Here is a 16,703-nt window from a genome sequence, read left to right as displayed (position 1 = left end):
TCCAGGCACGTACGCCACCGACACGAAGATGCAGCCGAGGAAAGCAGCACCCGAAGCCAGAGTCGAGAGAAGGGCTCATGGAAACTAGCAAACAATAGAGAAGGCAGTTCCGTTTGAGACAAGCAGACGTAAAGTTAAGTCTTCTCTTGGAACTCCCGACTCTGGCTTCGGGCGTTGCTTTCCTCGGCTGCATCTTCGTGTCGGTGGCGTACGTGCCTGGATCGATATTTGGGGTTGCGTCGGCTTTTGATCAAAGGCATCCGCTGCTGGCGATCGGTGTTGCATTACATGAGTGAGCTAGGAATGTGATACTCCTTGGTTTTATGACTAGCTCTGATTGGTCCTCATGAGTGGCGTGATTCTAAAGAATCGATTTCTCGAGAGTGGCGTGATTCTAATGTTGATGAAAAAATGTGGTCCATTGTTTATATTATGGGGGGCCCTAGCTTGGAGTATGGGAAGAAACAGTTATTGATTCTTGAGTGGGGTCCTGTTACTTGTGTGGATGGGGTGGATGAATTGTACATAAACATAATGTGTATGGGATGTGGGGAATTATGGATATGTCACTATATGTACATATATATATATATATATATATAGATATGCAAGAATATGCTACTTTAAAAAAATTCGTACGTATATGTAAAGAAATATATGCCGTACATACATATATAGTCGTGTGTTATTTTATGGACAATATAATTAGTTAAGAAAGGGGCGACGCAGTGACCCGTGTTAGTTTATATATGTATGTATGTAATTATAAAACCAAAAAAACTATGGGCTATTGAACATGCACGGAATAAAAGGTGACTGCAAGAATCTATGCAGGATGTGTATGTATGTACGTTTGTATGCATGTGCATATGTCAGCCGCGAAAGCTCAGCTGATAGCTGGGAGAGGTAGGCAGATTAGTTAGATATATGTACATACATATGTACATATGTATGTGTATGATTGTAAGCGCTGGATCGGAGGCGGGCTGCAAGAGCTAGCTCGGATCAAATTAAACCTTTGGAAAAGTATGAGGCCACAACCGTTGGCAAAACGAAGTATGGTTTAATTTTGGAGTGAGAGGGCGTCAGTACATCCATGTACATATGCCGATGTGTACGTGTATACGTGGGCTGGCGTATGAGTCGACGGATAAAATTGGGCTCGCTGCGGGTGAATTATTTTAATTTCACTGTGGCACAACTGGTTGCACAGACCGTTGTATTCGGTATGTACATAAAACGGAGAATGCCCGGAATTGACACTAATATGGCGCCGTCGATAGAACGGTGTTTGGCGGGTTGGCCAATGTACGCTTGAGTTCTCACGAATGTTCTTTATTAATTATGATTTAGTTTTAACACAAGCTTTGTTTAGCGTCAAAGTAAGAGATCAAGATGTCAGACCGCTAATAACAGGCACCGGTGTTGCCACACCATCGAAGGACTCTAAGATCAGTGTTGTTGAGGGGCTGCGATCCCGGCTGCCACAGTACTCCCCCTAAAAAAGTTACAAATCTTTAGTTTTGTCTTTTCTTCTTATACATATGTCCGTAATGGGACATTTGATAGCTGATCATCAGAAGAGCTGGTCACGGGATTCGCCATAAATGCTGGCTTAAGCCTGTCGACTGAAATAGCCGTCTCTTTTCCATTAATGCGGATGGTGAAGACCCGGTCTGATGACATCAGTCCGAACAAAAACATGAGAACAATTGTGAATATCCTTAAGCAGGAAGAGTTTGGGCTTGCTGTGATGCGAAGCTGGAGTTGGCTTTACTACCTGCATGACGGTTGGAAGCAGCTTGATCCATGGTACATCCGGTTGGCACATCAAGGAGCCTTTCATGGACCTGTGCCAACGCTAGATCATGCCATTTGACTGGGGGTGGTATAGCGTCGTGTGAATGTGCTCGCTTCCCAGCATATTCGCTAGGGACTTAAAGAGTGCAGATTCGAATTGAGTTCCTTGATCAGTTGTAATAGTCAATGGGCACCCGAAACGCGATATCCAGCGCGACCATATTGCTTCACATATCGTCTCTGTAGTCATATCCTTCAACGGCACTGCCTCCGGCCAGCGGGAAAAACGGTCAATCATTGTCAAACAATATCTGTATCCGTCAACCAAGGGCACACAACAACACAAGCATCACAACAATGTCTAGTTGAGAGTTGACCTGCCATTTGCGTGAGACAGTCCGTGTACGTTTGAAAACACATGGAATCGCAAAGATTGAGGAATATATGGTCGAGCCGTTCCCGTTGCCATATCGCAATAGATGATGTCGTCAACTGGAATTGCTTGTAGGTTTTATGACGTGTCTCCATTTAAGATGTCGGGCAATTCGATGTCCATTGCCTGAGCAGTGCACGATTGCAGTGGAGTGTTGGGATATGAACCACAGCTGCCACAGCTGTCTCTCCGACGCTTTCTCTGGCTTCTGGTTGAAGGCTTATATCAGTGGCTTGTGATCAGTTTTGATAACAAAGATCCTAGCCTCCAACATGTGCTTGAAGTACTTTATAGCCTCGTAAATCGACAACAGCTCTCTATCGTATGTGCTAAACTTTTTTTAATTTGCACTGAGTTTTTTAGAGAAGAAACCGAGAGGATCCCAATTCCCTTTCGTGTTCTGTTCAAGTACAGCTCCAATGGCAGTATCGGATGCGTCACACGTGAGACTTAGTTCTGCATTAAGACTGGGGTGAGCAAGGGTTGCGGCGTTAGCTATACTATTTTTGCATTTTCGAATGCTTTAATCGAGCTTGGCGTCCACTGCACTGGCCGTTTGTCGTTTTTCTTCATGTTACGTGTCAAGTCGTTGAGTAGCTCCTGTATTTCTGATGCATGAGGTATGCAGCGGCGGTAATAGTTAACTATACCTGAGTACTGAGTGTACTCAGTAATTGACTTCACTGAATCCTCTGGAGGCTTAATTCCGTTGCCGTTGACTGTGTAACTCAGGAATGCCACTTGAGGTTGTGCAAAACAGAGCTTCTTCTCGTTGATGCAAAGTTTATGCGCTTTTAAGATTTGCAACACATTATCCACGTGTAGTCTGTGATCCTCCATTGAGTTGGACATTAAGAGAATGTCATTAAATGTCCATGAAACGCTGGAATGTTTGTGTCGCATTTTTAAGTCCAAATGGAATTTTTACAAATTCAATTAGCCCAAACGGCAAAATCGTGAATGTGGGGAATTGGGTAACGATCTGGGACGATAATCGCATTGAGCTTGCGATCACCGCAGGCGCGTCATCTACAGATCTTGTTGTAGATTAGTTGATGCATCTGTTCTTTAGCTACAGACAGTTTTCCCCCATCAGGCGCCTGGGTCGATCTGCTACGGGAGCACCAGTTGTTGTTATGTAGTGGCGAACTGAAGGTGAATCTGATGCGTTTGTGTTGTCGACGGTGAAGTTATCTGTGTGTCGGTCCTTGCCTTGATGCGTTTTGTCGATGTTTGGCGAAGGAAAATCCTGCGAGATTAGAGATATGCTTGTGCCGTTGGTGAGACGTTGTTTCTTGATGTTAATAAGCAAATGGAACTGTGCTAGGAAGTCCGCGCCAATAATTGCGGTTTATACATCAGCGATGACAAATGACCATTTAAACGAACGATCCAGTTTGCGTTGAGCCATAGTGAAAGGTATAACTGACACCACCGATCCGGAATCGATGAGAAAAATCCGACTAGTTTTTTTATCTTGGATGTGCAGTCGGTGGTCGTGATTCACAGGTAACTTGTCGCTGGTCGTTGAGATGCTACCGCCTACCAGCGGAGTTAGCTTGGACGGCACTTGCGTGCGCGATCACCAAAAGTACTGTGGTAGTAACACAGGGATGCCTTGTTGCCATTATCATCTATGTTCGTGCCATGGGGAACAATGGGCTTTTCGGGAAAGTTATGTTGTAGCTTATCAACCTTTTGCGAGTGAATGTGCAAAGCAGCAGCAACGTCTTTCAAATTCGGGCTTTTGCTACTTACCGCATCGACACTCTGCTGAATTTGCTCAGCGGAATTGGGTTGAGTCGACATAACACTCATAGAGTCGATGGCACTATTTTCGATCATCTTGTCGGCAATCTTTGCCAGCTTGTCCAGATCGTTCTCCTCCCAAACCGAAATGAGCAGACGAATCGACGAAGGCAGCTCGGTGAAGAAGAGGTTCCGTATGACGGCTTCGCATCCACTAGCGGGTGCTAAGCGACGCAAGTGAAGCAAGACTTCAGATGGCTTCTTCGCGGTGATGTCTCCGCCCCGGAGCAGCCGTCTAATTTTTGAATTCTCTGACTCGCCGAAAGTTTCGAGCAGCCGGCGCTTCATTGCGTCGTACTTGTTGTCAGACGGTGGGCGAGTAATAAGAGTAATGCAATCGAAGGCATGAACGGCATCTCCCTCCAGTTGTATTGATACCAAGTCAAATTTGTGATCGTCGCGTACCAAATTGTGCAAATTAACGAGGCGCTCCAGTTGCGCGAACCAAAGTTGCGGATTGGATTTATTGAATCTCGGAATGATGATCTGAGCTAAATGTTGGGAGTTTGGAGCTTGAACCCGTTGTAGTTGCTCTCTTAACTCATTTAGCGTGGCCTCCGTGTTTGCCATGATTGTTGCGTCGTAAATTTGTTTTGGTCGAGGAACGCAAAAAATATTGCTGCTCTTGCATTTGCGGTTGTTTTTTAACGTAGGGAACACCACTTTGGCGGGTTGGCCAATGTACGCTTGAGTTCTTACTAATGTTCTTTATTAATTATTATTTAGTTTTAACACAAGCTTTGTTTAGCGTCGAAGTAAGAGATCAAGATGCCAGACCGCTAATAATAGGCGCCGGTGCTGCCACACCATCGAAGGACTCTAAGATCAGTGTTGTTGAGGGCCTTTGTCCTCCTTTGCAGCGATTAAACGTGGCTTTAGTTCGGTTTTCAAATTTACGTATTGCTTTCGTAGTCATACCCCTAGTCCATACTTTTGGTAATGAAAGGTGGATCCAATGCTTTCCACTTGGGAGTGCATTGACGCGTTCTCTGATTTTCGTGGATTCAGATTAAATTATACATTTTAAATTTCAGTAATATATTCTAAGCCTATGTATTTAATATGAACTTCTTTCACTTAAGGACTCCCTATCCGGCCACATATCGTCATACATTTGTCAAAATAAACTTACCAAATAAAATTTCAATCAAATGGTTTAATTTTTTTTGTTTAGCTGGTATTTAAGTATTGATTTATTTTGTTGGCTAAGCTTATTACAATTTCTTTATAACGCAACAATATAATTACATCTTGCAGGTTTCGAGAGTGGGGCAAATTACTTAAGAGCCTTTGTATGAGAGCAAATCAACATATATTTGCATACTATTTTAAACTTCTGAGAGCAAATTGACCTATCTAGTTATACAAATTTAAAGTTAACGAACTCTTTATCTGACGATTCTACACAAAATGATGTGAATGCTTTATATCTTAGTGGTAGTAAATTTATAGTCATAGTAATTACAAATAAAACTTAATAAAATAGTAGTTGAACAACAGCGAAGACAATTAAATTTTAAGTGATTATAAAGGACCAAAAAGGTTTACTGCTGGATGGTTATCAGCTGTGTTTCCCAAAAATTGACCATAAAGTTCCTTATAGCGTTCTAATGAGAGGCCTCCGCGTTTTCGATCTTCATCCTAGGAAGAAAAATTTTCAATTAAAATGTAAATTATAATTCATTTTTCATTATATGATTGCTCACATTCAGTAACGTTTCGAACGCTTTGTCTATGGGGGAAATATCATCGATGGCTACTCTTGTTATACAGTTATAACGATATTCTTTTACTCCCACTATTCCATCACTATCTATATCCAGCAGTTTAAAGTTGGATTCAATGAATGCTCTCATCGCCTGCAAAAAAAGATGCAAAAATATTGCCTTGTTATACCCCTATGCGTGGTAATATCTTTCTCCCAAATAGCTAGATAACAGTCGGATGATAGTTCGTTGTTGGAAAGAGAGAGAGAGAGAGAGATAAAGCTATTTAAACGAAGCACAGTGGGGCCTCAGCGGAAAAAAGATGATTCCGCAAAGCAATTAGTGTGTGCATTAATTAATTAAATTAATTTTTATCAGGGAACGTTAAAAAAATTGAAATCTAACAATAAACATTTAAAATTATTTATGTTATATAAATCGTAAATATAAGTTTATTTCTGATATCGCTAAATACGACTAAAATAAGATTTTGGTGTATTCCATGCTTCCGTAGAATATTTTCTTCACATTGATTTATTTAGATGAAATAAATGCTATTATTTATATTTTTTTTTATAATTAGTAATGTGTTTTGTATTTTTGATTATAAAATAATATCACTGATTAAAATTATGTTGTTTGCTGTTACTGTTAGAGCACGTAATATTTCTGTTTTCGAATATCTTTAAAATTGTGGATGCCACAGATTTTCGCCTTTTGTGGAGGCGGAAGTAGCAGTGATATATCACAGAAGTCTGGATACCAAATGACGTTGCTATAGCTCTTATAGCCTCTGAGAACTAGGCGCTCATAGGGACGGTCAAAAAATTTGACTTCGACCACTCCAAGTGTGCAGCAGCTGATCTCGTTTGCCACTCCAAGGGCAACGACAGCTGCTGGCGATGCAGATTCGGTAGCCGAATTCATCGCCTCGAAGAATGTGCAGCCAAGTACGTCTGCAGCGTCCGTGTCCGTGGTGTCCGCAAGTTCGCTAGTTGTCCCGTCTATCCCGATCCCACCAGTAAATAGACCATCCGGACCTCCGGATATTGCCACCACAGGTACTAGGCCTGTGGTGACTAAACCACCGGTGGGAGTCCCACCAAAACGACAAGTTTTTGTTTCACGGCTGGCCCCTGACCTCACATCTAATGATGTAATTGCTTTTATTCAAAGCAAAATAAAAGCCGTGGGTTTAAAGGTGGAGAAATTTAACTTCTCATATGCCAGGGAGATAGCCTCGTTTAAGATAAGCATCTCCCCAACTCAATTTGACACCATTTGCTCCGCCAAATTTTGGCCGGAGCATTTGGTGGTGAAGGAGTTTAAGGCTAAGAAGAAGAATAGGCCCCCCATATCCCTTCCAAATCTTTCCAGTGAGCCACCCTCAACCTCAACTTCCTCTTCCTCAACTTCCCGTCTTGCTTCCACCTTTCCAAAAAACTAACTTTTCTTTTAGTAACCTATCAGAATGTAAGAGGCTTGCGTAGTAAGCTCAGCATTCTTTTCCGGGATAGTGTTGCATTTGCTTCCCACGTTATTGTGTTTACTGAAACCTGGTTAAAGCCGGACATTCTTAGTTCCGAGGTTTTCGCAGGTCGGTACACAACTTTTAGAAAGGACTGTTCGTCTCGACGTGCAGGGGGGGTTCTAATTGCAGTGGACTCTTACTTCACGTCGGAACACTTCACAGTCCAGGTTCAACAGGAACTGGAATTCCTGTGTGTAAAACTGATTCTTCCCGCTATCGCTATATTCATTACTTGCTCGTATATTCCACCTTCTTCGGATATCTCTATTTATGAGCAGCACTTGTCCGCTTTAACTGCAGTTTCTTCCTCGCTTTTAGATAAAGATCGTATGATAGTTCTTGGTAACTTCAACTTGCCAGGAACTGTTTGGTCTTCGGTAAACGAGTCTAGTATCCTAGTGCCCATGTCACGACCTGTCCCTGTCTCAAGTCAATCATGTGAAAAATTCCTTGTGTCGATTGCTTGATCTGTGCTTTGTATCGGATCCGACCATAGTGTTGTTAACCCGAGCCCTTCCGCTCACTATATCTGAAGACGCCTACCACCTTACTTTCGAGGTGTCGCTAGATATAGGACCAACTGTATTGGATCGGTCGAGTAGGCTACCTGAACGTGTCCGCTGCTTTCGTAAAGCCGAGTTTGCGAAGCTTAATAACCTCATTAGGGATCTTGATTGGTCCGCTTTGTACTTGTGCACTGATGTCATAAAAGGCACAAACATTTTTTACAATGCTCTTGGCACATTTTTCGATTCTTGTGTCCCGCTTTCTTGTCCGACTAGATCTGGAAAACCCCCTTGGTTTACCAAAGAGTTATCCAGTCCAAAAAACTTAAAATCAGGACATTATAAAAAGTTTCACGAAGTGGGTTCTCCTACTTCTCACTCTCGCTATGTAATAGCTCGGTGCACAATGCTATAAGAACTACCTATTTCGATGCAGGATACGTGTTTCTCAGGACCCTAAACAGTTTTACTGCTTCGTAAACAGTAAGCGTAAAACGTCCGCACACCCATCCTCGCTATCATTTTGTAATACGTCGGCAAATAATGATCAGGCAATTGCCGATCTTTTTGCCCAATTTTTCCAAACCACCTATTCTGAGGAAAGCTACTCTGGTCATCCGTACACATAAGGTTTACCGAGGTCGAACGGCATTTTCAGTCCCTTGTTAAATGAATGTTCTTTACTTTAAAATCTTCGACTAGTAAAGCCGGTGTTTTCACCGGGTCCAGACGGGGTTCCAGGTTGTGTACTCAGGTACTGCGCCGAGGCATTGTGTGGACCCTTGCTTAAACTATTCACCCTGTCCATTGATTCTGCTTTCTTCCCCCCCAATCTGGAAGGAATCGTTTATAATTCCTCTCCATAAAAAAGGTAGCAAGTCTGACGCAAAAAATGATAGAGGTATAGCAAAGTTATCCTCTATTCCCAAAATGTTTGAGAAGGTTTTAACGCCGCACTTGCAACATCTCCGCAAGTCACTCATATCTCCAACTCAGCATGGATTTATAAGGCGGCGATCAACCACCACGAACTTGTTAGAGCTTACCTCTTTCATTATTAAAGCCTTTCAAGGTAACTTACAGACGGATGTTATTTACACCGACTTTAGTAAAGCATTCGACTCTGTAAACCATTCCCTTTTAGCGTATAAATTTGACCTTTTAGTGTTTCCGCCCAACCTCCTGAGATGGATTTCTAGCTATCTTTGTTCCAGGTCTCAAAAAGTCCTCTTCAAAAACTTCCTCTCTTTACCAGTAAAGGTTTCTTCGGGAGTACCACAGCGCAGCCATCTAGGCCCCTTACTCTTCACACTCTTTATTAATGACCTGCCTTCAGTATTAACATACTCTCGAGTACTTATGTATGCGGATGATGTTAAACTCTGTGTCCAGTATAAGGACATTTCATTTCATTCTCGCTTGCAATCCGATCTCAATAACTTTTTAGTCATGGTGTCGTCCGATCTTAGAACACGGCTCCTGTGTATGGTGCCCTCAGTACAAAGTACACCAGGACCGTATAGAATCAGTACAGAAAAACTTTTTACTCTTTGCTCAGCGGGGCCTTAACTGGGATGAAGGTGTGAGACTCCCATCTTACTCTAGTAGACTGCTTTTAGTAAACCTCCCATCCTTAGTTAACCGTTGAAAAATGCTTGGTGTGATTTTTATGCACAACTTGATCAGGGGTGACATAGACAGCCCTGATCTGTTGAGCCGCATAAACTTCACGATTCCTATTAGACTGACTAGAAATTTTATACCGTTGTTCCTTCCACTTTGTAGATCGAATTATTCCTTGCATGAACCGTTTGGGTCCTTTGCTCCGATTATAATTCCCTCTACCATATTATATCCACCACTAATTCTCTGTCTCTTATTAAATTACTAATCCCTACACACCTTTCTAGTAATTAGTAATTGTAGTGGTATTGTATTTTGAATGCATGCCTAGTTCTCTCAGTAACCTTAATGCTAATTTTCCTCGAATATTAGTCTAACAGCTATCTTTCCTGCATGCTCGCGTAACAGCCTTCTGCTGGTGTCACACGGGCCACTTGACGGTGCAGTAATTGCATCGCCTCTTGAAAGATGCATGTCAACGTCGACAAAAAAAAAAAAAAAAATTAAATTTACTTGTGTATATTTAGGGGAAGTGTGCTGGTTGTGGGCACTCGCTAGTTATGGACGCTAGCAGACGCTACTGATCTGAGTGTTGTGATTCGTTATTGTTGACAGGGTTTTCTTACTGATAAAGAAACAAATATATAAATTTTTGTAGTAGATATGAGCATAATAAAGACAATAGAGTAATAAAAAAAAATTAAAAAGTGACTTTTTTAAAGTGCGATTTTTTAAATTTTAATTAATGCGTGTGTTTGGTTGAAAACTGCGTAGTATCGTTCAGTACGTATTTGATCAATTTTTCTATGCAGTTCACGTGATTTTAGCTAAGTTAACACTAAAAAAATCCTCTAACATAGTCTATGGGAAAACGTGTATCTCTTTTTGTTCTTCGTGTAAGTAAAAGCTCTTAAAATATAAAAATTTAATATTCTCTTTCTTTGCTGTGCTTTCCTTTCATGTTTTTTCGTTTTTATCCGATTTTTCAAGGGTACCCACAACCAGATACCAAACCTTTTTTTGTAATATTTAACATTACTAAATTCTTGATAAAATTGTTTTAGTTGAAGGACTTAATTTAGTTAACTGACAATTACCTAATACCTCTAGCTTCGTCAAAAGCTATCGGGCAAAAGGAAAAGTTATGCCGATGAAAGTTCAACATTTTCAAAAGTGAGGAGAGAAATAAAAGAATTAAAATAGCGGGTAACGTAACGGGTAACGTCGAATTCAGCTCTTACCTGGGGGAATTCTTCATACTTTTTGCCCACACAAGTTTTCTTGACCGCATCTTTAAACTCTTGATTAGATATTTTTCCATCCTAAAAAATATATTAAAAAAAATATATATATTTTAAAATATATACAAAAACGAGGGGGAACGTTGTGAGTTGCTGCGGCGACCGCAGCTCTACATTTATACCCGACACACAGTCAGTATGGCTACATTGAGCGACAAAGAGTGCGTGCGAGAGACACAGAAAACGTGTCTGAGCATGTCGTCGGGCGCTGCGTAGCCACTGCAAATTAATTTGTTACTTTTGGCTATAAAAATAATACGATCTGATCCAGATTCAGCAATCACATAGATACGATCATTCTCTATGATTGTGCGTTTTTAGTTTTCTCGTATCTTTAATATTGTGGATGCCACAGATTTTCGTATTTTCTGGGGAGCGTGGGAAGGGGGTGGGGCGAAATTTGGAGATATACGTTTTAACTTAATTTTGGAATATACTTGTAACAGTGACATATCACAGAAGTCCGGATATAAAATGTCGTTGCTCTAGCTCTTATAGTCTTTGAGCACTAGGCGCTGATAGGGACGGAAAGACGGACAGGGCTCAATCGACTCGGCTATTGATGCTGATCAAGAATATATATACTTTATAGGGTCGGAAACGATTCCTTCTAGACGTTACACACATCCATTCTCACCACAAATCTAATACACCCAAATACTTATTTTGAGTATCGGGTATAACGAGCTGACCCGCGAACTTCGTACAGCCTAACATTCAATTCTTTAATTTTTTTTGTAATTCAAATATTACATTGATTATGGCAAAAAATAAAAGTTAACCATTCATTTTTATATTAAAGATTCAGTTTCATTTTTATTGTATAATTTGCTGTATACTTGTATACTTTATTGTGTACTGTATGGTACACGATATTTTTTGTTTGATTACTTGGCGCGTAAATGAACAGAGCAGATGGTGTTCCAATACGGGAACAGGCAACATACAACGGACTATACGAGAAACATGGTTTTTCTGGTTTAATGCCACACACACTTTGGGACTGCCCCTGGGATTTGTTTATAGCTATAGCGAAAGCAAGCCGTACTGGAATCTGCAGTCGTTTAGACTCGAATGGTACGTCAGTCGGAATAATTGGGATGCGGGTATCGAAAGGTCTTCTGCTTTATACTTTCCTTTCAATATGATTGCTTGTTCTTGTTCGCTCAACCAATCATTTAATAAGTAATTTTGAGCAACAAAGGGAAACACTTTTATAATGAGTTCAGCTTTTGATTGCGCTAACTTACAAAAACTCTCAGAAAAGGTGATGCAGCCAGTAGGCACATCTATAGGAAATTTGCCATTAGCAATATCAATGAGTTGTTTAGAGAATATGTCTCCAGAACATTTCGCAACATGACACGCATATTCCTGCTTAAATGTAATACCTTGACGTTTCCACAAATTGCAGGACTTTAAAAATGCATTCAGTTCATCAGCTTGTGTTTGGCGAAACTCTCCTGATTATAAAATCATTGCGCCACCAAATTGGTTTTGGTTGTTCCGTATATCTTTTAAGGTGCTATCTAAAGCCCCTACAAATTTTTTATGCGCCTTCATGCATTACAATATTGGTAAACTGAGCTATAGGTCCAATAGCAACACAGTTGTAGCCACTGTAATCAAGAGACATATCGTAACAGAAAGCAGCTCGATTCAAATTTGCACCATTATTATCTTCACGTTCCTGGGAAGTACGTTTTGAATTAGATTGATAATGAATTTGATTCGTTGCATTTCAGGTTCTTCTGCCTAAATTTGTCCGCCGCCTTATAGGAGGCATATTTAGCAAGTCACAAACACATCACTTTTTTAATTTGATAGAAATTTGTGATATTTAATTTTAGTAGTAAAGAGACGTTTACAGCAAAGAGACGTTATAGCAATTTTTGTATGCAAATATAGAAAAGTGTTGTATGGGATTTATCATCTTGATTGAGAAATCATAGAGATCTTCAGTTTGTCAAAATATAATGGGATATTATAAAAAAAGAATTTGCGAAATGAGTTCAGCTGCTCTCTTGCTCAGCAACACATTCATTGATATATGTATATATATGTATATGTACATATGTATATACATATATATGACCCGGCCAACTTGTTTTGCTAGTCGAAGCGATGCATTGCGTTGTTGGTCAATTCCTCTACGTCTGTCGACTATGTATCTGAGCGATACTCCCTGTTCTAGTTGCCTTTATGGATTTCATTCATCTCGGTCCTCTTGCGATTGTGATTCACGAACCTGCGTCATACGCACACACTCATCTGCATTGTTTTCTTGGATTTGTTTACCTGAAATTCGTACTCTTATATCTCGCATGGTTCTAGAATTGATCGTTTGACGACTCAAATTGGCCCCTCTGCGTCTTATTGGCATTGCTCAAATATATTACATTTTGGGGTTACAATGTTTGTAATTGAACTTCTTCGAAATGGCTAGACCGATTTTCTTGAAATTTTATGGGCTTTCGATTATAATTTTTTTTAAAAATTTTTCCCCTCGCTATACGTTTTATCTCTGATTTCATACACAATATTCAAACCCCAGGACCGAATTTTGGTTTCGGCCCACTGAGATTTCATATGTGTTTGAAAAAGTTGTATTCAATTTAATATTTTTCATACCATTTTCCTTGAATTTGATGACGCCACATTTACATTAAATGCTATTGGCTATTACGTTGGTAACCGTAGTAACAATTTCCTGGGTTTTACAGGTGCTGCAGCTCCAGATTTACATTAGTATTTTTAATTCTAAACACAGCCATATCACTTCCTTTAATCTAATCAATCTTTAATCAATCTGAATCAAACTTTGTCAAAACATAAGGGCGTGTAAAAAAATAATGCATACCAAATCTTGACCCGATCAGACCACTCCTTTGGGTATACAAAAAAAGAAAGATATGTGTTTGGGAGGTACCCGAAGGAGTGGTCTGATCGTGATGAAAATATATGTTGGCCGATGCGCAGACCTCACCGATAAATACACAAAATTTCCCGAAAATCGGTCGAGCCATTTCGGAGGAGTTTATTTTAGTGTACAGATGTATAATGAATGGAAACGATTATTCCAATTTCGGAATCGTTGGACCATTAATTATTTCCGAATAACTCTTTGCGAAGACTGACTATATTTAGTAGATCCGGCATGACATCCCAATCCTCGGATAAGCTCGTTATCTTTTCCATGTTAGGGAGTCATTCAGTCGATGTTACGTTAGTTTAAAATCAGTTGGACTCGGGACATGAAAATCTTACTATTAGAGGCATAATGAATCAAAGCGAATCTGTGTTGACTTGGACGCAGGTTCTTCTCAATCAATAATAAGAAACGGCATATTTCACGGAAATGTGTGCCCTCTGAATGGGATAAGACTACGAACTACAGATGGGGAGGTAAAAGTCAAAATTACACATACGTGCTTGGATTTACGAATGCTAATTTGGGCTAGGCTTCATAGCTGTGTATCGGGTATAAATGTAAAGTTGAGGTCGCAGCAACAACTCACAACGTTGGCCCTCGTTTTATTGTAAAACCTATCATGACAATCATAAAATAAAAAGAAAAACATTTTTGTTTGCTCTTTTTGATTAGAACTTCTTTTGGGTATAACGACGTAAAATCGTCGGTCCCTTCAGTGTCGTTATAACCGGATTCTACAGTATTTTCATATAATTTGACACTTTTTAACCAAATACATTTTTAGGCTATAAAAATACATTTAGCAATTAATGTTAATCACTTCTTCGAGGAGCTCACAATGTTCTTAAGCACCGATGCCTTGCTGTAATGCAAAACGCAAGGCAAAGCAAGAATTATTTAGCACTGTGTAATTTACGAGCAAGTTGGACAACTTTTTAAAATGAATATTTATTTTACCATACCTTATCATCGTCAGCAATGGCTGAAATTTCATCCCATAAATTGGTCATAAGTTTTTTATAGTCATCCAGCCGAGAACTGCTACAATCTCCCTTTCCTTCAACCACGCATGCTCTTACTGCCATGCAAAGAAAGTCATTTTGATCCAAAAATCCGTTATTATCTATATCTAAAAACGAAAAGGGAAATGTAAATAGTTATTTTTATATCTGAAAACTTAAGCTATGCTATTAAAGTTTTGGTGTCAGTATAAATGTAGGATTAGGTACTTCGGTTGAATAAAATCTAGGAAGACGGACTAACTTTCCTACTACTGAATGAAATTATCGTATCTTCCTTTCTCGAATAGAAAGCTTGAAGTTTGGTTCGGATATAAAATATTTCAACTTTCAATATTTATTTTGTCGTAAATTCTTTTATGGTCGTGATCGTTATCTATAGCTGTATGAATTTCACTGGTTTAAAATTATGAACAATTTTGCAATTTATACTTGATGGCCAATTGGTCGGATAGTTTGTAATCAAAACATATACATACAAAGCAACATACATAAAAAACAATCGTAAAAAAGGGTGCCACTTTATATACTTGCAGAGGGTTTTAAAATTTTCTTCAAGAATTTTTTTAGGGGCCCTCTCTCACATGTTTACAATAGTTTTATTCTTGAACAGCAAGAGCGTAAACGTAGTCTTAGTCTTAGTGTTTTACATAATACAAATAGCTATTGAGCTGTATTTTAGATTTCTTACCGAATGAACGCGTTTTTTTGTTCTCATCTTGTATAGACAATCTTTCTTTAAATAATGTACTCAATTGTTGTTTGACTGACTAATATTTTTAATTATTATTTGTTTCCTTTGATTAGGCTGGTTTTTCGTGTGTGGATGGAGATTTATTTTGAACACAAATTAAGAATTTTTTGTGGCAAAACAGTCAGACTGCTAAATGCGTGTAATTGTTTTTGTTTTATTTCATCTCTCTCTATCTCTAACCAACCGTTTCGTCTGAGTGTTCCAATATTCTATTTATAAGTGCTGTCTTAGCCTGTTGCCTTTTCTTAATGTTGTGCTTTTTGTGTTAGTTAGAGGTTACCTATTTTTGATCTCTGTATTGAAATGGTGTTTGAACTTCCTGTACTAGAACTTTTTTCCACCAATAAGATCCCACATCCCTTTTTCTTTGACACCTGCCACAATGTACAATTGCTTCACTCAGCCGTATTTAAAGGTAATATTAAGATTGTGCTCTACTTTTCATACAACAACTTAAAGTCAGGATATGGATATTTATCGACTTCAGACATTGGGTCTTTGAAGTGTTGCCCGCCCCCAAAGTCTCCTGAATCGATAACGGATTGTCAATTTTTCTTATTCCGGGCATTTGCCTTTTTCATTTAATAAAAACGGGTATATACTTAATCATAAAATTCTGAATCGATCCTTTTCAGATTCTGAAAAGCTCGAAAGCTATACCATGGCTGGGAAACCCGATTATAACACTTACTAATTATTTAAAAAAAATGAATTACTTAAGTTTTAATATCTTATTGCATTGTAATTATTACAGTCTTTCAAACTTACCATACATGTACCGCACAACAAAATCCACACGGTTATCCCATGAATAAGCCATTATGATGGTTTTTCTATTTTCTTAATCCGCATAAAAGTGCTGAAATTAGAAAATCAAACGATGAGTTGAGGAAGAGTCGAAGTCATAAAGTCTTATGAAGGCTAGATATTAAACCCCGACATAGTAAATATAATAGCTCCTTACCTTAAGAATTGCTTACTTTAGACTAACTAAATTTGCTCAAACCAAAGTCAGACACATTCGCAACATCCATTTAATTTGCATGTATCTAAACATTATACGTGCATACATATAGATATAAATAAATATATACATGATACATATATACGTATACTTACATATATATATATATATATATATATATATATATATATATATATATATATTTATATATATTATGTAGATATATAGACATAATGTAAATATATAGAGGTACCCAAAAAAGATATTTATAGTGCATGCATAACCTATTATAAAACACATTTTTCACAAAACATACACATATTAT

The 16,703-nt window shown here is 39.0% G+C and overlaps 1 protein-coding gene across 2 annotated transcripts; it reads right to left on the bottom strand.

The window, feature by feature from the left end:
- Positions 1-5,197: 5,197 nt before the first annotated feature.
- Positions 5,198-16,469, bottom strand: LOC117188987 (sarcoplasmic calcium-binding protein, beta chain). 2 transcript variants are annotated; one of them, XM_033393785.1, is made up of 6 exons: positions 16,379-16,469; positions 16,183-16,273; positions 14,604-14,770; positions 10,650-10,730; positions 5,749-5,901; positions 5,198-5,683 (listed from the first exon to the last, which is right to left on the bottom strand). In XM_033393785.1, the coding sequence occupies exons 2-6, from the start codon at positions 16,232-16,234 to the stop codon at positions 5,567-5,569; spliced, it is 570 nt and encodes a 189-aa protein (XP_033249676.1). In that variant the 5' UTR covers positions 16,235-16,273; positions 16,379-16,469; the 3' UTR covers positions 5,198-5,566. The 2 variants fall into 2 exon arrangements, with proteins under 2 accessions (XP_033249676.1, XP_033249677.1); XM_033393786.1 differs by lacking the exons at positions 5,198-5,683; positions 5,749-5,901 and adding an exon at positions 10,432-10,530.
- Between the last annotated feature and the right edge of the window lie 234 nt (positions 16,470-16,703).

This window comes from Drosophila miranda, chromosome 4 (assembly GCF_003369915.1).
Source record: "Drosophila miranda strain MSH22 chromosome 4, D.miranda_PacBio2.1, whole genome shotgun sequence".
Taxonomy (NCBI): domain Eukaryota; kingdom Metazoa; phylum Arthropoda; class Insecta; order Diptera; family Drosophilidae; genus Drosophila; species Drosophila miranda.
Note: the sequence above shows the minus strand (reverse complement) of the source record. Positions and strands in the feature narration are given on the sequence as shown.

Excerpts from the sequence above, each read along its gene's own strand:
- LOC117188987 (XM_033393785.1), bottom strand. The coding sequence starts at position 16,234 with ATGGCTTATTCATGGGATAACCGTGTGGATTTTGTTGTGCGGTACATG. Across the intron at positions 14,771-16,182 it reads TGTTGTGCGGTACATGTATG|ATATAGATAATAACGGATTT; the intron begins GTAAGTTTGAAA and ends TTTCGTTTTTAG. Across the intron at positions 5,684-5,748 it reads CGTTCGAAACGTTACTGAAT|GATGAAGATCGAAAACGCGG; the intron begins GTGAGCAATCAT and ends TTTTCTTCCTAG.